Here is a 22,611-nt window from a genome sequence, read left to right on the forward strand (position 1 = left end):
GAGGACAGAGAGGCATTTGACACAGTCACAAGGCCTGGGTTTCAGCAGCATAGTCAGCGGTAGAGCCCAGAGTCCTGCTGGCCGATTTTCCTTTTGTATGCAACCACCAAATTAGACTAAAGCCTGCCAAAAGCTGTCATCTAAAGATGAAAAACTCCTGTAAATACAATTTCTCCAATAGCAATGCTGCTGAGCTGCTGCTGCAGAGCACAGACAGCATTACAGAGCACTGCCTGCCACCTTTGGTACTCATGATGGCTTAACTGCCACTTCCATTGTAAATCCTATTTGTTAAGGATTTATAAATTGGCTGCATTCATTTGCTTGTCTGAAAGTTGGCCCACAGTTCTCTCCCGTGGTGTTTTTACCACATTTTGCTTTATTACTTGCTTTTTTTTTTGTCCCCCTCCTTGGCTCAGAAGCAGACTGTAACCATTAAATCCTCCTGAGATGCTACCCAAGTATTTTAATGAACAAGGAAATGAGGGGAGGACCAGCCTGGGACTTTAGATGTGTGTTTTGAAGAGTAACACCCCATTCCTCTGCAGGAGGTGTGGGGAAGCCTGGGCAGGGCTGGTGGCACCTGCTGAGCTCCAGGTGAACTGGAGCACATGGGTGGGTGCAGGGCATCTGCTGGGCACTGCCTCTTGCCCCTGGTGCAAGCCCCACACTCAGCAGGTTGGAAGAGGCTCCTGGGGCTGGTGGTGGAGAAGGCTGGGCAGCCTGCAGACCCCAGACTGTGTGTGGGAGAGGCTGGCAGGGTCAATCCCTGCCTTCCCTGCCAAGCTGTTTTCCTGCTGGTCATCTGGCTGCATGCGTGGCTTGGGTACCTGAGCACACCACACAGGTGCCTCCACCTCTGTGGCTTTGCTTATTTTTGGTGATTGTGGTGGGGAGGCTGAGCTGACGCAGCGAGCTGTCAGTCAGCTGAGATTAAAATTACCAACTTAACCCCTGAGTGTGATGGGCCCTGCTGTGAGGGTGCTGCAAAGCATTCTGTACCTGTATCTGTGTGACCCAGTCTCAGCTGCTTGTTAAATGCCACTTGCTCTTCCCAGCAGCTCAGGTAATCACCTGTCAGGTGTTGCTGCTATAGGCACACACAGCTCATGACCACAGCTCCAGTGGTGCCCAACACTGCTGTGCTGGCTTGGGCAGAAGAACAAAAGGCTTTCTGAACACAGGGGAGGTGGTGCTTTGACACTGGCAATGGTATTTGCCTTCCTAGAGCTCTTAGTCATGCTCAAATGTTGCTGTGCTCACGGGGAGATGACAGACTTACAGGGGGAGGAAGACAGAATTGTTCTGATACTATTGACCTGACCAAGCAGTTCCAGCATACAATATATGTCTGTAAATTGGTACCAGCAGCAGCAGAGCCTTCAGAGACAGAACCTGCCCAGTGGAGCCAGGCCCAGGCTCCTTCCCTGCTTTCTGTCGGCCAAAAGTGGCTCTAAGGCTCTGAGATCTTGCTGCCAATTCAGAGATGTGCAGGGTAAAACACCTTTTGCAGCTGTGTCAGCATCTGCACTGTGTTGGATGCTGACTCTTTTCTGTAGCACAGCCCTTGGAACCTGGTGCCACAGAGGTGGAGAAGTCAGTTTGGTTCCAGAGGAGTTACAGGTTTCAAATGCAGTGAGTACTGTTTAAACTAAGTAATCCTTGTAAATAAAGAACTTTTATGCTGCAGGCTGTACTGAAAGATGCTGGGAAGGAACTTTTATTGTTGGCAAAAAAGTTCAGAGGCAGCTCAGAGGCAGGGAGGTCCTGGTACCCATTCGTTACATCTGCCTTAATGTGTAAGGTAAAACCCCCGCTTTGAACTGAGTCACAGTTCAAAGGTCACTTGAATTTTTACTGACCTTCACGTGGGGTTCTCATGCAAGACCACCAGATGAACACAGGACAGTACAATTCAGTGACTGAAACCTTTACCTTTGGAGTTTCTTAGGGCTGTACCCTCGAGGCTGTGTGTTGAACATACTCCCATGTTTGATCATTACTGAGTGCTTCTTTGAGAACTGTTGCGAGTCTGATGTCAAAGGGGTGAACCTTACAGAAATTACAGCACAAAGCACTTAATGCAAATTATGCAATGGCATTCAATCCTGATGTGGTTTTCTCAGACTCTTGAACAGGAAATGACCAACAAACATGAAGAGCCTTGGAAGGCAGTGTCATGGTCATGTTGAACCTGGACTACATGAAGATCAGGGACTTGGCTTACAGAGGTGTTGGCACAGTCCTTTCTATCAGGAAGTTTTTGAGAGGCTGCATTTTCCAAGGGATGGGAGGTGAAAACTGGAAGTGCCAGAGCCAGGCTCCCAGGCAGGTTTCAGTCTGGCTCTGAGCACTCTCAGAGCCCAGCCCAGTGTGTGCTGTGGTGTCAGCCTGCACTACAGGTAGCAAAAAAAACCCCAAAACCAAAAACAAACAAAAAAAAAACCCACCAAAAAACCCAACAACAACAACAACAACAACAAAAAAAAAAAAACAAAACAAAAAAAAAACCCCAAAAAAAACCCAAAAAAACCAAAAAAAAAAAAAAGAAAAAAAGAAAAAAAAAAGCCTAAGTGACTCCTTCCCTTTATTCATTCCCATGAGAGTTTTGTGGATGCACTGGTCTGGCCCAGCTTCAGGAGGAATGTCTGCGTGTGCCTTAATCTGAGAGAACCAACCCCTAAGGAAGGCTGACAGGGCACTGCTGGGGACTGGTGTGGGCAAGGCAGCGCCAGCAGGCAAAGGCTGGCACCTCTGGATGTCTCGTTGGCAGATCTGCCATCGTGTGGCTGAAGTGCCACGGGTGCCACATGGAGAGGCAGAACAGCCGTGGGGGTGAGGAGCAGGCTGTGCTGAGACATGTGCTACACCCACAGCCAGTCCACTCTGGGATAAGTCAGGAAACAAAACAAGGAGTTTTTTCCAAGCTGAAATGCAAAGTTATAAATACCAAATTCCTTCAGTTACAGCAATCCAATAGGAAAAAAAAAAAAAGGAAATATACTCCTAATACTGATTTTCCATCTGGTTTTAGCATCAAACAGAAGCCTATTCTTGGATTCCTGCTCTCTCTACAAACAAGTCAGCTTGCACTCAGGTGAGCTGGGAGGGCAAACCCATGCTCATGGCACTTAGGCTGGCCTGAGCTCGTGCTCTGTGCCTTCCCACAGCCAGGAGGGCTTTCCAGGCCAGGTCCTTTGATGGGTGCCCTTGCTCTGTCCTGGTCACAGCACTATTGGGGACACAGACACAATGTCACTGTTAAAACCACCATTTAACTACTCCCTCATAAGAAGAATCCAGTTCACATATCCTGGGCAGTGCTTGAGGTTAAGCATCTATTCCATATGGAAAAGTGTAGCAAGGAAAAGAGAGGAAAAGCAAGAGTTTTTAGAGGAATGGGAGATACCAGTCTGAGGTGAGGAAAGGGAAGGTTGTGGAAAGAAAAAGGGAGAAACAGATGCTTCAAGAAATGGGAGACCCACATGGGACCACAAGAGAGCTGGCCATGGCCACACCAGTCCAGTGATCTCCCTCGTTTGTTAAGTGAAAACTCTTTAGAATGGGCTCTACCAGTCAGCTGTTTTTTTCCAGACATGAGAGAATTTAGCACTTTTGTCATAATTACAAAAAATACAGCAATTCTTCCAATCTCTTTGGTGCACCACACAAGGTTCCCTAAGTCACTGGACACAGTGCAGTTTACTTGCCAAAAGGACAGGCTGGGTAGTCCATGTGGATGGGAGTGAGGCTGGGGTCTGTTTGGGAACACGGGGAAAGTGAAGTGGCAGAGCCGAGGGGCAGAGCTGGGAATGACCTTGGTCAGGTCCAGCACGATGCTAAGCTGGGCCTAAGAGCTGAAGTGTATTGCTGGGGCTTTCCACACGACCTGTGCTGAGCTGCACACTGGCTTTGGAAACTACAGCAGCCCTGGGGCAGTGATCTCTGGTGAGAATTTAGCACCATCTCCCGAAACTCTGTTTAAGAGCATCCTGACGGTGTGTGTTAGTTGCAAAGGAGATGAGTAGGGAGTGCATCCCCTGAAATTTGTTACATCTCCTCTGATCATCATTAATATTCAAAGAACGCTTCCCTTTTAGCTTAACTGAGTTCCCTTTTGAAGTAGCAGAATCTCCAGTTCTGAAGAGTTCCAGCTTTAGGAGAATGGTAACAGAATGAAAGACACTGGGGACTGTGCAACAGGTTCTCATTTCAACCCTCTCAAACTGCAAGAAAAATTTTATCCCAAAAAAACGAGCTAAGCAGCTTCCCAGGACAGGGCCAGGTAATCCAGACAAACTGCAATAATGCAGCGTCTCTACTTCATGATTTCATGGTTTATTCCCCTATTAAAAAAAACCACTCCCTTAAGAGATTTCACTTGTAAAGAACACAATAATGCTGTAACAGCACTCCGAGTCCTTCAGCAAAGAAAAACACCTGCAGTGATGGACAATCAGACCTTCATCTGAAAATGCAGCCAGACTTCATCTTCAGAGGATGAGTAACAGGGCTGGGGGTGCCCATGGGGTGCACAGGTAGGTGTACCTCCCACTCAGAGCGGGGTGGCTCTCGTTGGCACAGAAAATTAGCCATGCTTTCTGAGAGCTCCAGGTGCTGCACCACACAGGCACCGAACTGCTCGGCTTTAAAAATGCCCTGGAGTGAATTTATGCCCATAATCAACTCGAGCATCTCTGTTGCTATCATGAATCATTAAAAACCTCATTTGCAACCCCAAAAGCAAAACTGTTCTCAAAATTAAGTAGAGCTCCCCAGCTACATCCTTAAATGAGATAAAAGCGGCAGGGCTCTGGGTGATGGATGGCTCCCTTTTATCATCACCAGGAGTGACTGTTTGCTTAGGAGAGGCTCTTTGATCTTACCTCCCATTTTTAAATGTGGTAGAAATAAGCAATCTCCCAAAGAAGACAGATTTCATGGAGACTTCCTGGCTCACAGCACAGCCTTGCATGTTTCACTTAATATTATGTTACTACATTTTCAAACTGTTTAGAGGTTACTTCAGTGCAATTAAACTAATTCCGGAATTGAAACACAGCAGTTTGAGGGCTGCTAGTTATGAGGTGCAGAGAGGGCATTCCTAAAGCATTTACCAATTTTCTCCTGTGCCCTAAGCAGATTTTTGGGTGATGTGTGTGAAGGACTTTGCTTACCCAGAGATCAAAGGACCAGCCCCCTGCAGGATCCATTGAACCACAGGAAGTAATTTCCACATACAAAATGCTGGGTGCATTAGAAACAGCCAGACAAGAATTGCTTTTACAAGATTTTGCAATGGAAGACAACTAATTCACAGGAGTTTTAGAGACTTTATTTATGTATAAACAATTTAAACACTTTGCCATAAATTATCTTTGCCTGTCTCTAGTCTTTGCTTAGCAGCAAATTAAAATTAATATAAAAACTCAATGAACAATTCATACATGTATATTACAAAAAAGTTCTTGTACCAAAGTTCTTATTAGACTTTTTTTTTCTTTTTTTTTTTTTTTTTTGTGGTGACCGTAATGTGATTGTCTCAGTTTCTCGACCAAACAAACACACTAATAATTTTTAAATCTGAAACAGTGATTGTGCCTTCTGGCTGATGTATGTACAGGGTGATCTGACGTGGTGCCCATTTGCAATAGTGTAACACAATGCCCACAGCTCTACTGGAACTGATACCAACAAACTACTGAATCTAAACAGACTACACCCTGTAACTGTGTTATACTGTCCACAATGGAAATCTTCAAAGACAAACAGAGTATGAAATTTATCTGTAGTGATTTATAGCCACCATTTTGAATGTAACTTTACACTCTGCCCTCTTTGAATAAGTTAAGCTTCAGGCCAGACAAGTGGAGGGTCAGAGTGCAAGTGTGGTTTTGTTACTTTTAAATATATTTTCCTTTCCTATTTCCAGTGCGCTCTCACTTGCATTTCATTTGTCCTCCATTCGCTACACACAAATCACCCCAAAGTCATGTTTTAAATGCATCTGTATTTTGCTTTAAATGAAAACCTCTTGGATATTTATCAAACAAGCAGTCTGAATCATCTGTGTTTCATCAGCTGGTTAGTGAAAGTGGCCCACTTGGATTTCTTAGTTTGCTCACATGTGAATGGAGTGAGGTAATACAATACGAGGCCTTCTTTTTGTTTTTCTTTAGACCCAGAACAAGTGGGTAATATTTCAGGGGTACTTTTTAATTTGTACGGTTAAGAGTTTTCAGTCTGGCTTTAGTCCACTTCAGGATGTGGTTTTTAATCACTTGAACAGTAGCATTTAACTCAAAAAATATGAGCTTTTTTGCCACTTACTATCCCAGAGTAGCTCAGCCTAGTGCCCCCATTTAGGTCTTCATCTCCTTAGGAGAGGAGATAACAGTTACGACTACTGATTCATCCGGCAAAGGATGACAGCAGGTTAATTTGTTACCTCTTTCCCATTTCGTTCTGTCTTAAAAACTGGATGTTGCTGCTACTGTCTGCTAGCTCTGGGTACTGCTCCACGGGCAGGACATAATATCCCTCGTAACCTTGCACCCTTCCCGTGCTGAGGAGCTGCTGCCTCTCTCCGTCTGTCCATACGCGGCTGCCCTCGCGTCCGTCCCGCGCCTTCTGCTGCTCCTTGGCCCAGGCTGCGGCCAGGGCTCGCTGCCGAGCCTGCTCCAACACCCTGCCCTTCTCCTCGTCCAGCGTGTCGGCGGTCAGCCCGTAGCGGATGTTGATCAGCAGCGTGGAATACTGAAACTCAACATTCGTAAACCTTCGAGTCCTGCCGCTGACGAGGAGCGTGGGCTGCGAGATGGTGACGTTGATGCCGCTGTCCAGGACCTTCCTCCCGCTGGTCATGGCCAGGGTGACCAGGTCGCTGTCGGCCGAGCCGACCTTCACAAAGTAGTGGGTGTCCTTGCCCTCGATGCTGTAGTGCATCTTCTCCAGGTAGTGAGCGCCGTTCAGGACGGAGGCGATTTTCCTGCTGTCGTCTGTGGCGATGCTGGAAACACCCGTGGTTACTCGGCCTTCCTTCACAGCAAACATGATTCCTTTCCCCACGATGGGAGTGCTTGTGGCAAACCAGTGGCCTGCTTTTTCTCTAATTTTGGCATGTAATCTTTTAGATATGACCTGTCCCTCCAGAGCCATGAAAGCCTGGTTGTGTCGTTCTGTCGTCTGCTGCACTCCTGTAATTAGCTGGAGAAAGCAGAACAGAACAAAAAAAACCACCAAAGAAGATGCAGATCTGAACACACTCATTTCAGAGACCAATAATGATCTTTGCTTTGCTTTTTTAAAAAAAAGACATGCAGAGAAAAATTCTACACTTCAAAAGACCACCCTCAGTTATCCATCCATCCATCCATCCATCCATCCATCCATCCATCCATCCATCCATCCACATCTTGTTCAGAAGGTAAATGTTCATTCAGCAAATCATTTTGCCATCTGTAAGACCAAATAAAATACTTCTCATCCCCCTCTGTAGCACATATGCACCACACACTTCAATTTTGGCCAATCATATAATGCCTGGTAGAAGAATAAGAAAGGCCCAAGTCTAGCACAATTTTAATCAGAGCTGAAAACAAACAGAATCAATGTATTAAAAGGTGACATTTAACTTGTGGACTCTTTTCCCCAGAGATTTCAACCAGTAAATATAACTAAAAAGCTTATAAGCTTTTTTGGGCCCAAAAGCACCAAAGCAATTCCTGAAGGGGGTTTAGACTCTCAAATAACTTGGAAGCCTGGGAAAGTGGTATGTTTAGGTTTATATGATTATTTCCATTGTATTACCACAAAGATGAAATAAGCCCAGCAAAGAGTAGGTTTGGAATCGGCCTAGTACTCTTCTGAAGTTTATTAAATGGGCTGGAATTCATTATGAAAGTTAAACCCATATACTGCTGTCCACCCTTAACCTGACAGGTACAAATGCTGTAACTGAACTTAAATGGAGTAGCAAATCAAAACCTCTAACTAGGAAAATGACAAAAAATGGTAATAAAACCTCTTACAGGGTGAGAAACAGAACCCTTTTTTACCAGTAAAACTACTACCAGCCTAAGTTTATTGGAACACATGATTAGGATGGTTTTACCAAAGGTACAACAGATGACAAATTACCCTGACAAAGTCTCCCTTTGTCATTGCTAATCAAGTTAATCGAGTTACAACTTGTTAATCAAGGAATAACTCAATAAAAGACAAACTAATGACACTGTAATTATGATAACAACGAAGGCTGGCAAGAAAGGCATATGTTCATTAGTATAAAATGTAGCTATACTCACTTCACTTTACACTGAATTAAGTGCTTGGCCTTCTGCTGTAACTACAGAAGAGCCAGTGATTCTATCCATAGAATGGGGCAAATTTATCCAAAGAAAGTAATTTAATCTTTCTGCCTACCTGTCCATTTTCACACGCTTGACTCTCAGACAGCTCGTATGGTGGTGACACAAAGTACATTTTTGCTCTAGGGAAACCAGGAATGATGTTGCTAAGCTGAAATCCAAACATCACCAACCAGCTCTTGACATCTAAAAATTGAAAGAAAACAGCTAAGTGAGAAACACATGTGTTTAACAAATAAAGGAAATAAAAAAATTAGGACATCCATCTTTGACATCCTTAATTTCAAGCAGCAACTGAAGTCACAATTAAATCATCAGGGATATACCAGCTCTTTCATTATTTTCCATTAGAGCCACGAATTATCCAAACATTTTACAGTATACAGTACTTGTTCCATCTCTGACATTTTCTGATGTGGCTGCTGTGTGTAACCTATAAACTGTATTGTATAATGATATATTATTAGCTCGACACTAAAAACATCTGCAAAGTCCTTTGGGGAAAGACATGGCTTCTCTTCTATGTCCTACTTCCATCAGCTGTCATCAGGTCTCAGGAGGCTCCATTAAAAGCAGTGAGAAGCTAGATTTGTAAATCAGATGTCTAAATTTAGGCAACAAAAATATCCTCCCCATCCCTCCAGGGAAAGTAGGAGCTGTGTGAGAGTGTTACAGCTCAGCTCTGAGGTGAGCCTCAGCAAGTTCCAGATGTGGGATCAACCACAAAAACTCAATCCTCATATCTAGCTGTAAAAGCTAATAAACTAGGTTAGTAACAGTAATTCTCACTCAGAAGGTATTAAGAACTAATTATGTATTTTAGTTATCCAAAGGATGACTCTTTTAACAAAAAAGAATCCATGACCCCATTTTACAGTTCCTGTTTCCTGAATTCATTATTATTTTTGCTTAAAAATCTCTCCTATCTTCCCCAGTGGCCATCTCTCCTCACTGGCCTGCACTGGCTCCTGATGCTGCTACTGCCACTTCTGTGAGCTGAGCTGTTGCAAAGCCTGTTTTCCCCAAAAGTTTTTTTTTTTTTTCTCAGCCATTTTGATTCTAAACTAAGTGGTAAAATGCTCTGCCTCTATAAGGGATCTGTATCCATCCCCATCACACAGTGCCTACTGTATTTTTCCTGAACCTTTGGACCACACAGGGTTACTGCTCCTCATAAGGCTTCAATTTTATTTTATGGTAAAATGGTATCTCCTGAACAATTCACTTCAGCTGCTCCAATTCCACAGAAACCAGAGGAGGACCTGTATACAAAACGGTTACTATTTTGCTGAGCCAATGTGCTTTGCAGCACTGCACTTGCTACAGGAATTTGTTTTCAGCAAAACCTGTGAATAAAGCAATGTCAGGGGTTAACAGTAAGAATGGACTGTGGGAGGGGGGACTTTTTGGTGTTTTGTTTTGTTCATTTTTTTTTTTTTTTAAACTATGACAACAAGGGTGCCACCATAATCACTTCTTGTCTAAGATAATCTATTCAGTCCTACAGCCACAAATATTTGCATCACTCATGAAGTATTTTTACGGACTACAAGGTGGGTGTTGTCCCTAAATGCAATTTATCTTATTCGATTTCATCCAGTGGATGGATAAATTAAATAAATACAATTTCAGAATGTAGCAAAATGATGATGATGTTGAAAATCAAAATCAAAGGGTAGTGGATAAAAATAGGACTTTCGTTGAATTTAGGACAACGAGGTAATTTTAGTCACCAGTATTTTCACACTATCAGATACAAATCACATTATCTCCTAATTGCAAACTTGCTCCACTAGAACCTCTTATGTGTTACACCTACTATTAGGTTGCAATGCATTAATGAAATGTGCTATGATTTTCTTTGAAGGAAATGTACACTTTTCTTGAAATTCAAATTACTGCTAAAATTAAGATCATTCCTTTTTAAAAATGATATCACTACTCTAATTATTGTATACTGCATATTCAATTCTGAAAAAAAGCTTTTCCTGAAGACATATTAATTACCTTTCCTTTTAGAAACTGCCAGCAGCTAGTTCAAGTACTGTGTGATGTTACTAAGTGAAAAATTATTCCTAATTAAGAAAGGGTTACAAGTTTTACTCAATTCTAACATATATGATCAAAACTACTTTTGTTTCTTGGCTCTACAAAATCCATAACATTTATTAGTCTTTCAGGATGAAATAATCTTAAAAAAATCAAGGATTTAATTTTAAAGACTAAAGACTGTTTGCATATTAAAAGTTAAATGGGAAAAAGAGGTCTAATGAAATCCATTCTTGGTGCTAATTCATAATGTGCCCATGAGCTCAGACAGTAGTTAATTTTGAAAGTAGCCCTGAAAGAAAGAGATATGAGCAGTTCTGGTTTGTGATTCTGAACCAACCTGCCAGTGATTCCCCTCTATGACTTCACTTTTCTTGGTATAGAATTAGAATGAACACTTCTTTATACAGTACTAGTTCAGTAAGAAGAGCACTATGGCTGTGCTGAAATTTTTTATTCAGATGAACTGATATTTATTTTTTTCCCCTCCACAATTCATCATGGCTTCTCACTTAGTGCCCTTCGTTCAGGGAAGAGCAGTACCAAGGAATCAGAACTAGCCACTTTTTTCGTAGCCAGAAGAGGAAAATGGCCCAAAGTTGATGTGAGGACTGAGCAAAGGGCTCGTAAGGAGAAGCTGGGCTTCTTTCCCAAATCAACTTCCAAGCTGTAGTGTTATGTATTATAAATGTGAAGAAGTCTCACCTGTTACATAATTCTTTAGATCCAGTTCATTGCTGAGAGGATTGTTACTCTTGAACATGTACAGATTGAAAGGAGCGGGTTCTTTGCCAATATTTTTCCACATGGTGTAATCGGGAGATGTCCAGCGCCCAGCTAGGACATCATAGTCCCTTTGGGTAAAATGCACGAGTTTGGTTAAAGGATCATACAGCCCTCCATGGAAGCCAATGACCAGCTGGAAATCTGGGTTGGAGTCATAATAGATCTCCCCATAGGCTGTGTACTGGAGCTGCTTGATCATGAGGCCATTGATGCTGAACACAGCTAATGGAGTGCCTGTGTTATCAGAGGCCACGTAATACTCTTCCCCACTGCTGCTCTCCATTGCAAAGAGGTGGCCTTGCAGATCGTAGTACAAAGAGGTAATTTCAGAGTTTGAATGATTGTAGACATGAGTTACCCTTGTTGGATTGTGAAGATCAGCATAAAAGTACTGTAGATGATGCCCCAGGTTGGTCTTGCAGGAAGCCCTTCGGCCCAGTCCGTCGTAGCGGTACTGAACACTCCACCCATTTGCTTTGTTGTAAGCTCTTGTCAGGAGCCCTTTGGAGTTGTACTCAAACACATCTGCGCCCCGCTGCCACAGGAACCCGTCGTCATCGATCTTGTAGGGGATGTCACCCAGGCGCGTGATCCTGTCCCTGAGGTCGTAGCGCAGCGGCATCAGTCGGACGCTGTTTCCAGGATTCAGGAGGTGCAGGTTCCCGTTCAGGTCGTAGCTGTAGCGCCAGGTGGGCCTGTCGTTGACTGCCACGCTCTGCAGCTGCCCATCTCCATCGTAGTCATAGGTGTACTTGGTCGTGTTGGCGTAGGGACCGAGTTTGAGCTCTCTTTTGGTCACCCTTCCCATGCTGTCGTACTGCACAGTCATCCAGTACATCAGGGACCGGAACATTTCATACTGCACTTCCTTAATGCGCCCGTGGGTGTCAAAGTGCTTGCTCAGCGTCATAACTGCCGTGGTGATAATTTGGTTTATATCATAATAAATAACTCCAAATTTACCAAAATGCTCGACTTTGCCAGAAATCTCATCGTAACGGTAAAGGTCAACTGGAAGAGGCGTCTCACTTATGATGGGTTTGATGCTTGCAATTCGGAAGCTGTTGTCATGATATGTGTAATCAAACCTTGCATTGACCATTCCTTCTTCAGAGAACCTGTAGATTTGTTTGTCAACAAGTGGACCAATTTTCCGATAGCGAATCGTACAAGAAAACCCTCCACTTTGCAAATTCACCATTTTTAGGACACCTGTAGTTTCGTCATACCCAAAAGTAACTGCCGTGCTGTCATAAACAATTTCAGACAGCTTGGAGAGCTTTCCATACTTGTAGAAGACTTGTCGGCCGGTACCTAAAAACGATGTTTTCAGAATCCTCCCGTCGTCGCTGTAATCAAAAATGATGGAGGCGTTGCTTTCGGGGGGGTTGTAGATGTTCCTGATGTAGCCCACAGAGGTGTGAGTGGACATGCTGTGCCGGGCCACGCTGGGCATGGTGACGGCGTGCAGGCGGTCCGAGGAGTCGTACTCGAAGATGTACTGCCGCTGGCTCTGCAGCAGCAGCACCATCGACTGCAGGGGAAACAACAACAACAATGGTTACCAGCTATCAGCATGCGGCCTGAGAGAGGGAACTGAAGAAAAGTTTACTGGAGAGGCACTAACGTTAAATGAGTACAAAGAGAATCAGACACATTAGTCAGGGGCACAGAGCTGCTCAGGAATATTGTCAGGTTGCCAGATGAGAGGAACTGCTCCTTGGAAATCAATACGCTGACACTCCAGAGAGAGTGTAGGTTAGCAACCTGTGAGCTGTCCTCCCTGTAGGAGGACTTTTTTTCTTATTTTCCTTTTTTTTTTTTTTCCTGAGGGAAGCAGAGGAGTTAGATAAATGACTTGATTTATCTTTCTGCCAGCAGTTGTAATTCACAACTGTTACTGTGAAATATGTGAGAATCTAAGCAGAGAACATCAGCTCTGGTTTACTTAGAACAACAAGAAGGGAAAGGCAAAACAATATGCAGTTTTGCAGTATTTAAGACACTTTTATGACTGAAGTGTGCTAATTAGGCTAACTAAAAACGTACTACCATACTTTCATTTAATAAGTAACAATTAGAGATGAATTACCTGTTTCTGCATGAAACTTTTGTCAGGTTTAGTCATGCATTTGTGGGCTTAATTAAGCACAATACATTTTGTTAATTTATTGCCATTCTGCGGCAGGAAAATATCAAAAGACAGAAGCCATGAACAAAACATTTCCCATTAAGAATTAGTCATATTCAGCTGACTAATTGAAAAATAAGGAATTTTGAGACCAGGGATGGCTAACAGCTGGGATACAGCAAATCTTAGCTAGCTGCTGTGCGTGATTTATGTGCCATGAAGCCAAACAGAACTTTGTGTCCTTGCAGCTTGTGCCAGGAGGCGACACGACACCACCTACGTTTTCCAGGTAGGTGTAGCTCCACACTTTGCCGTCGGCGAACATGCGCGACACGATCCTGCCCTGCTTGTCGATGTCCGTCCTCTCGCTCATGGCCCCGCGCTGCAGCCCTGCCAGGCGCCCGTTGAGGAAGTAGGACACGTTGACAGCAGCCAGGCCGCTGCTGGGCAGCCAGAGGAAGGGCCGGCCCAGCTGGTCGTAGATGATGCGCAGCGTGAACTTGCGGTGGTCGTCGTAGATCTTCTCGGTGCGGATGTTGCGGTCGTAGTCGATGGACAGCAAGTTCCTGCCGTGCACCTGCGCGAGGGAAGGAGGCCGCGCTCAGCGCGCTGGGCACGCCGGCCTCAGGGCTTACAGAGGGGAAACAGGATGCCCAGCAGGGACATCCTTTGTGAAAAGTATAGGGTTCCTGTTAAATGGCTTTTGCTTTCTACCTGGGAGTATATTCAAATAATTTGGGGTCTTACTGGGGTATTTCCCATCTCACTGCAATATGAGAGGTGATATCCTTCAGTTAAAAGCTTCCATTATGGTCAGAACAGACAGACATTCTGCACACCAAGGTCTTAAAGAGCAGAGAAACACATTATTTTGCATGGAATATTTTTCTACTTATCCTATTTTTCTATTTTCTACTATTTCCTTTTATTTTGTACTTCCACCATCATTTTTTTTTGGCTTTTTCCCTACAATCGCTCCAAGAACAACAGAAGAAATTTTTGTGTCTTTATTGAGGTTTAGCCACCTGGCTTCTATCACTGCAACACCCTACTTAGAATTCATTCATTTGCTGTTTTCTTCCTTTACTTTCCAAATATTCAAAAGATCTTCACTTGGGATGGGCTTAAAAATCCTGATCATACAGGCTGGGAAAAATGGACTTCTAGTTTTGAAAAGGTGTTAAATAATTAGGTTAAATATTTTTCCTTCTCCCCCCGCTTTTTTTTTGTTATAATTTCCATTCAAAGTACAGCATGAAGTGTTTCAGTGGCATATTTATTTGTTTATTTATTTATTTATTTAAAATAAAAGAGCAAAACAGAGGCAAAGGAGAATAAGAATGCCAAATGGGGAGGCTTCTAGGGAAACTGTTATAATGAGAGATACATAAATATATTCACTGGGGGGTGTAAGCCATAGAATTCAGGCTAATGCTGTAACTTGATAAAGCTTCTTAAGTAATTTAATTGTAGATGTGTCATTAATAAAGTAGAAGTTTTTAAATTAGATATAATTTCAGAGCAATGACTACTTTAAAAGTATTCATCAATTTCTGGGAATTTGTTCTTTAGCTTATGTTTTACAGTGGCTTTGATAATGCAATGTTTCCTCTTATCCAAAATTAAACTGTACATCAAACAATATGTAAAATAACCCTGAGCCTTTCTTGAGGATATAAAAATTATTCTGAGATATATTCACTGGCAGGGGTAAACCCAATTCCCACCACAACCAACTCAGTAGAAATTCAGTTATACAGACACATTTAAAATTAATACAGTTTCATGTTTGTAAAGAAATAATTATTTCAAATTATTGCTCATTAGCCTAATTTTTTCCATTAATGAAATTAATCTCTTTAACAGTTTGCATTTCCTCAGTGGGCAATTAATAGGAAAAAAAATCTCTTTTCTGTAGGTTTTCCCAAAGGTTATCCCAGCAACAACTTGCCCTGTGATTCACAGAAAAGACAGAGTATTTTTCTTAAAACACCTTGGGGCAAAACAAGTTATATTCTGCTCTTCCATTGAAATGAAATAAAGCCAGGGAAGGCAAACTCAGCATCAGTAGTTTCTCAACTGGTTACTCTTGTTTTGTAGGATCAACCCTGATGGCAGACACATTAAAAAAAACCCTTTTCATGAGCAGAAGAGAGCTTTGACCTCTCAAAAACATTTAGCTGTAGAATTAAAGGGTTAGTGTATGACTGAAATAGTCCAATTTCTTAAGGGTGAGCAGATTTTCTAAAAAGAAAAAAAAATGTCTTTCAGAAAGATTATGAACTGAATTTTAGCTTTGGGGGTTTTGTTTGTTTTGTTTTTTTGTAACTTCTGAAGCTTCATAAATCAGTCATTTATGGGATTTCTGGGTTTTGTTCCCTCCGTTACAGTAACTGCAACAGTAATCAGCATAAAGGAAAGTCTGACTCCAGGTATCCTCTCTTTTCTCAAAAACATTATAACAGTTACTTGGTTTTGCCATAGAAAAAAAAAAATAATAGGGTTTAAAAAATGATTACACACAAAAAAGCCGTGCACACACACAAATATCACTTGGAGATGCACACACGAACATCACCTGCTTGGAGAACTCAGTACCTTCATTTGCATTTGTAAAATGAGTAAAACCAGAGGCTGTAATTGCAGTATCATATTAATGATATAGGAACCCAAACAGGCTGACTAATTCCCACCCTTCCTGGGAACACTGAGAGCAGTCCCAAGGATAACAAGATACTTGACAGGCCCTTTCTCTTTTGTTCCCTCCCCACGTGCACATCTGGTTTTCCCTTGGCTGCTGCTGAAGTGGCCGTAGGGATGAGCCCTTTGTGCCTTGGAAAGGTCTGGCCACAGACACGATGCTGTTCCATAATCAAAACTCTTCAGACAGGAATCTCAGCAGGACTTTATCTGAAACTACAGCAAGACACTGAATGTGTGGTGCATCAAACAGCAGCAGACAGTGAGTGGGATAAGATAAAGGGGCAGCTCCTTTCTCATGTTCATGCAGTGTGCCCAGGCAGGTGTGCAGATTCCAACAGGTGTGGCTGGGATGTGCCTAAAGCAGGGTGGGCAGAGCCTGGGCTCAGGCAGCACCACTGCGTGAGGGCTCATACAACCAGCCAGTACTTTGGGATGGGAGGAACCTGTGAATCACCCAGTACAACCCCTCTGCACTGAGCAGGGACATCAACTGGACCAGGCTGTGCAGAGCCCTGCCAACCTCACCTGCAATGCTCCCAGGAATGGGGCACCTACCACTGCTCTGGGCAACCTGTGCCAGTGCCTCACCACATCACCATAAAAAGCTTCTGTATCGCTACTTTAAATCGACCCTCTTTTAGATAAAGCTGCCACACCTTGTCCCGTCACAACAGACCCTAAAACAAAGTCTGTCCCCATCTTTCTATAAGCCCCCTTTAAGAAGCACAGGGGCGTGGGCTCCAGCAAATATTCCTGAGAGTACTGTGAGGTGAAGTACTCAGCTAAGAGGTGAATCACAAAGAATGCCCACCCCTCCACCACACTGATTGAGACCTGGGGCTCCAGGAGGTGGCCCTGGTGCTCTGTCAGCTCTGCAGTGGTGCCCTGCTCTGTGTCACTGTGTGCCACAGCTGCCCCTGCCTGCCACCTGCTCCCCACAGCATTCCAACACACTTGCTCTGCTTCATTCACTAAACAATTGATAAAGATGAATTAGAATAAATAAGATGCAAATAAATTCTATGCTTTCTCCCTAGTTTTCAAATTTCATTTTCAGTCCACTCAACCTGTGATAATCTCATAGTGATTTTCATTTAAAAGAGCTAAATGGATATGTGATTATTGTTACAGGAACTAACACCAGACAATTAAATGTTGAGGTATTGCTAGATAAAGTATTGTTTTGATTTGCATAAACACGATGCAAGAAAACCTATCTCAGAAAACCTATCTCAGGCAAGGTTTCAGCACTAAGATGTGCTTAACTTCAGCTAATTACCACAAGTACCTCTATTAAATTTTTAGTATTGAGAATTAGGATTACTGCAATTTCATTTCAGCATCCTATTTATTTTTATTTCGAACAACACCTAGTCAAAATGCAGAGCTGATCTGTTTTCCACTTCCAATCAACTGCTACAGGTCAACACATCAAAAATCAATTACACAGACATGAAATTTAGTCATTAAGGATTAGCTACTAATCTCACTCAATTTTTTTGTCCAACCTTCCCCCTCTCTGCAATAAATACATTCTGAGCATTTGTGAAGTAAGGAAAGATTTGTCAACTCAACACTGGGAATTAGATGCTAGCAACAGGAAAATATAAAAAAAAATTAACATCCAAGCCTTTTTTTTTGGGGGGGGTAAATCACTACATAATTGCTAGCATATATTGCATTTGCTATGTGATCTTGAACACAGTGAACTGTATTTTCTGTTCAGTGATGTTGAAAGAATTGCTAAAAGAGTGAGGACTTGATCAGCACCACATTTGTTTTCTGCCCAGTATCTCAAATCCCTTCCAAAACTGCATATACTGAAGTAGTCCAGTCAAAAAACTCAGTGAAAATCAGGCCAGCAAAGCACAGAATGGGATTATTACAGCTGCAGCAGATCTTTAATTTGGCAGGGGATGGATTACATGACCTGACTGTCTTCCTTATCCTGAGCTTACGATTTTGTAATTATGGCAGTTATTTTCCAATCTGCCATTTGGGAAAGGGAATAAACACAACATGCGTGTCTCAGTGAGTCTGTAGGGGGATTTTACAGCAGCAGAATGCTGTAGTTGTGTTTGCTCCCCAGCACCAGCTGGGGTAAGTCTGCCCTGGCAGTTTTACAAGTGGTGAGTGTTCAGATTCCCATCCCTTTGAGAGGCAGAGTGTTTTGCAGCAACAGGGCAATGAAGCTGGGGAAGGCTCTAGAATACACCTTTTGAGGAGTCGCTGAGGGAGCTGGGGGTGTTCAATCTGCAGAAAAGTTAGTTTGGGGGTACCTAATTGCTCTCTACAAGTCCCTGAAAGGAGTTAGCAAGATGAGGGTCGGTCTCTTCTGCCGTATCTCAAATGAAAGGACAAGAGGAAATGGCCTGAAGTTGCACCAGGGGAGGTTCAGATTAGATATTGAAAAACTTTTTTCACTGAAAGAGTGTTCATGCATTGGAGTATGTTGCCCATGAAGGTGAAGGAGCGACCACCTCTGGATGTGTTCCAGAGGCATTGGGATATGGCATTTGGGGATATGGTTTGGGGCAATTACAGTGGGGCTGGGGAAATGATTGAACTAAATGACCTTGAACATCTATTCTAACACTGATGATTCTGTGATTCTGTAATATTTCAGGTATTTTTACCAATCTCTTTTGGAACACTTTTAGTAACGAAGCTCTGTAGCTGATTGCAGCAGATGATCCCATGCAGCCAACTGAGCTCTCAAACAGTGTCACACCAAATACAATCCCAGAGCTATAAATACATTTTTAACAAGTAAAAGTAACATCCTTCAAAATAAAAACATTAATTTTCTGCCCAAAGAGGAAAAGGTGATTATTGTAACAACAGGTTCTACTTACCCTGAGCTTTCTTCCAAACACGGTCACTTTGCCTTTAATCTGCTCCTTCCTCAGGCGCCATTCAATTGAGTTTAAACCATTTTCCATGGGCAGAGAAATGTTACATCGTCCTATGGTGGGAGTCACAGTCCCAGCCAGGACATGAGGCTCGCTGTGAAAGCTAATGCTCATGCCATTGGCATACATCACTCTCAAAGTACCATTATTACAGAGCTGGTAGCTGTTCCTCACTTGATCTACAGCAATAATGAAAAGAAAATAATTTAGCTACTCCAGTCATAAAGAAAACATATAGCTTAATTTGATTGGTTTTTTATTGCACTCCTGTTGATGTTAAATGAAGTCAGCCTGCAATTACCATTTACGTGGTACTATGGTGGAAATTACAGATGTTACTGATTCATGTAAAGAACAGTAGTGTAACAGTGAGCCTGCAGAGAGATACTGTGTTTATTTCATTATGTTTTCCTTTCAGTCTTAATTGTGAATCAAAATGCACAGTGATATGTGTTGAACCACGTAATTTATTTCTGATATGAACAAAAACTCCTGAAAACTGAACTGCTGGATAAACAACAAAGCATTAAACTCCAGGACAAAAAGAAAAGAAGATGATTGCTGGACTCTTTATAAGTAGGAAGAAGTAAGTGCCTCTTCTTTTTTGTTTCCTCTGTTTAAAAACTGTCTCCAAGCAGAGGCCTTGTACAGAATAACAGCATGGCTTTAATTCCTCAAGGTGTGAGGCTCCAGCGGTGCAAGCTGGCAGCCACAGTGGCTCCCTCTCCTGCCTCCCTGCCTCCCCACCAGAACCACACTGGCCTGATGTGCACACCCGGCCCCTGTCGGAGAAGAGTTACAGAAACAAGCCCGTGCTTCTCTGGCCATGCTGTTCTCCAGCTGTTTGACACAGCCAAGTCCCCTCTCAGCCAGGATGGAGTGCCAGAGTGTGCAGCTGTCAGCAACACATCAATATTTGCCCGACAGAAGGACAGCACCTATGTAATTAATCATCTGGTATAAGAGAAATTAAGTCTTTGTAACCAGACCTGTCACGGTATAATGGTCTACAAATGTTGACATTTATGTCAGGAGGAGACTATTGTTTGATGGTGATGGTCTCATTCCAGTGACATTATATCTTAATTAAAGAGCCCCATCACTCACCAAATCCCTTTCAGTCTGTATTTGATAACTGACTCCACTCCATCAGATACAATGCCTGGGCGGTGCTGGAATGCTCTACACAAACTCTGAGCCTGTGCTGCTGCTGCCTCCTGCCACCCTCGGGCTGTAACCCTGCTCTTGGGAGGGCCATGTGTGGCACCACACTGCCCCGACTGTTCTACACTCTAATTAATGGCAGTGTATAAATGTAGAAGATTTCTTCTACCAGAAGGCTTCCTGAGCCTCTCCAGAAGGATCTCTCCCAGCAGCCATATCCAGCAGTCAGGTTGCATCTCTGTGGCACAGAAGTCAGAACCAATTTTGCAGGGAAGTACAGAGAAATAGGCAAGTGGGTGAAGTGACCCTGACCCAGGAGGCAGTGGCAGGACTAACTTTCCCCAGCAGACTGACCACATGTACTGGACACAAAGCAAGGCTGCGAAATGGCTCTTACCTGTCCTGAAGACCTGTCATTTTAGGAATAAGCTTTATGGGAGTTTTTCTTGCAAACCTTACAGGGTTTCCCCCTGCTCATAAGTGTACTAATGACACAAATCATCAGTGAATTGCTTTCTCAGGCTGTGTGTGTGGTTAGGAGTGTGCTGAGAAGTGTGCTTTGGTACCTTGAACAACTGTATAGGAAGCCTCCACAGAGGAGAGATTTGTGATGACCGTGACATCGTCATCCCGATTAGAATTCTCAATGTCGATGGTAATGGACTTTTCCATTTCTCGATGAAGGCTAGTTACCACTCCAGTGGGACGTGTTACATTGGTCAGACGCCCTTCATGATCATAGCTAATAGAAAAGTTAGTGAGAGCAAAAAAGCATGAGGATATATGTTCATTTCAATACCCAATGTATTAATAATGCAGCACATTTGTGCAAAAACCCAGACTGAAACAGATTTTCAAGAACATCCTGGCCATATCTATTTCTCTGTTCTTGAAAGAGTCTATAATGATGAAATTATTTTTTTTAGATACTGATCTCAACTACATGGGTGCAAATCCAGGCTAGCATATTTTGAACTATTAAATTAATTAAATTATTATGAATATACTGAGTGATATTTGGCTCAAACAATTATAATTAGTAAATTAGTCTGCATTTTAATAGTTGCATTTCACTCTAAGGAAGTGGACTTCTGATGGACACTGCAAAAAACAATTGCATAAACTGCACATTTGCTCTTGAATACCTAGTGGAAACTAAGTATGGTCTTGAGTGACATATCAAGGAATAAACTTGCCATAAATTATTAAATATACATCAGCTTGACAACATTATAATTTCATTTAGATCTTATCTGTTGTATTGAGCTGCAATTTGGGGTCAGTATTTTGGATCATGACGATGAGAGATGAAAAGCACGGGACAGAGGTTGGAGTTGCACCAAGGGCAGCAGTCAGCACTCAGAATAGACCTTAGAAAATGAGTTAAATGCTCCAGAGGCATAAAGAGTTAAAAAAAAAAAAGGAAAAAAAAAAAAAGGCTTTCCATGATTTTACAGAGTTAAATTTCTTTGGAGGTATAAAGCCTGGGGAGGGGGGAAAGAAGGAATGCTGCTGGAAATCAAATCATATCCTTTCTCCCTTTCCTGCAGTATGCTCTAGTTGTGTGCATACATTTGCTAAAGAAGCAATCCCTTGGATCTTAGGGGCAAGAAATGGGGACCTGAAACAAAATCAGCATTCCAGTCTGACAGTCTGCTTGCTGCACCTCTCTACTCGTGCAAGTCTCTCACCCAGCCGCTACCAAAGCACAGGTGCTTCTAGAGAGCAGAAGGGCAAGAAAAATGTCCTGTGTAGATAAAGAGAAAAGTTTAGGTAGAGATTGAAACCAACTGGTCATCCTTGGGATGTAGAAGCTGCAGGGAGCAGGAAGCCTGGAAGAGAACTGGTAAATCCATTGCACTGCCTGAGAGTAACAGAAGAGAAGAGGAGCACATTTAGTACCATGGAGCCAGCTCAGTTCATTGCAGGCTGTGGTTTGCTGTAAAGATGAAAACAAAATCAGAGCTTTCAACATGGCTTTACATTTAAAACACTCAGAAACCTCAGACTAGGCCACCTGAACTGTACAGCATATCTAAAAAAATTAAGACACAGATTGGCTCCTCAGGTAAAATGAACAAAATACATGACTTTCAAATTCATTGCAAATGGTTGCACCCACTCAACTGAATGTTGGGGAGGAAGGAAAAAATCACCTGTGGAGCAACAAGCCTTACCAGAACCAATGGAAATATTAGGCAAAGAAGGAAATCAATAAAACAAAGCATCATGCGACCTAAAAGGGACCAAAACCACATTGTGTTCATTTAAGGTTCAGGATCAAAGAAAGATTAAGCAGCATGATTTCTCTCAATATAGTCACAAGTTTCTCACCACAGATAGATATATATTTCTATAGAGATATATTATCATATCAGCAAGATACTGAAAAAAAGATAATATGTTGAGATAATCTATGAAAGTGGGTAAAGCATTCCAGAAGAACAGCTACAGGAAGAACTTGATCCAGCCAAGCATCTGTCTTGCAGGGGAAAAT

The 22,611-nt window shown here is 42.7% G+C and overlaps 1 protein-coding gene across 19 annotated transcripts in view; it reads right to left on the minus strand.

Annotated features, from left to right (window-relative positions):
• Nucleotides 1–5,313: 5,313 nt before the first annotated feature.
• Nucleotides 5,314–22,611, minus strand: part of TENM2 (teneurin transmembrane protein 2) — a 1,086,458-nt gene continuing 1,069,160 nt past the window's right edge. For all 19 annotated transcript variants that reach the window (XM_038149757.1, XM_038149758.1, XM_038149759.1 and 16 more), the window contains 6 exons: nt 20,681–20,856; nt 18,894–19,129; nt 13,616–13,912; nt 11,124–12,738; nt 8,425–8,555; nt 5,314–7,206 (listed from right to left, as the gene is read on the minus strand). In XM_038149757.1, coding sequence (XP_038005685.1) covers nt 6,445–7,206; nt 8,425–8,555; nt 11,124–12,738; nt 13,616–13,912; nt 18,894–19,129; nt 20,681–20,856 — 3,217 coding nt within the window. In that variant the 3' untranslated portion in view covers nt 5,314–6,444. The remainder of the gene's footprint in view (nt 7,207–8,424; nt 8,556–11,123; nt 12,739–13,615; nt 13,913–18,893; nt 19,130–20,680; nt 20,857–22,611) is intronic.

The sequence above is a fragment of the Motacilla alba genome, chromosome 13 (genome assembly GCF_015832195.1).
Source record: "Motacilla alba alba isolate MOTALB_02 chromosome 13, Motacilla_alba_V1.0_pri, whole genome shotgun sequence".
In the NCBI taxonomy this organism is placed as follows: Eukaryota; Metazoa; Chordata; class Aves; order Passeriformes; family Motacillidae; genus Motacilla; species Motacilla alba.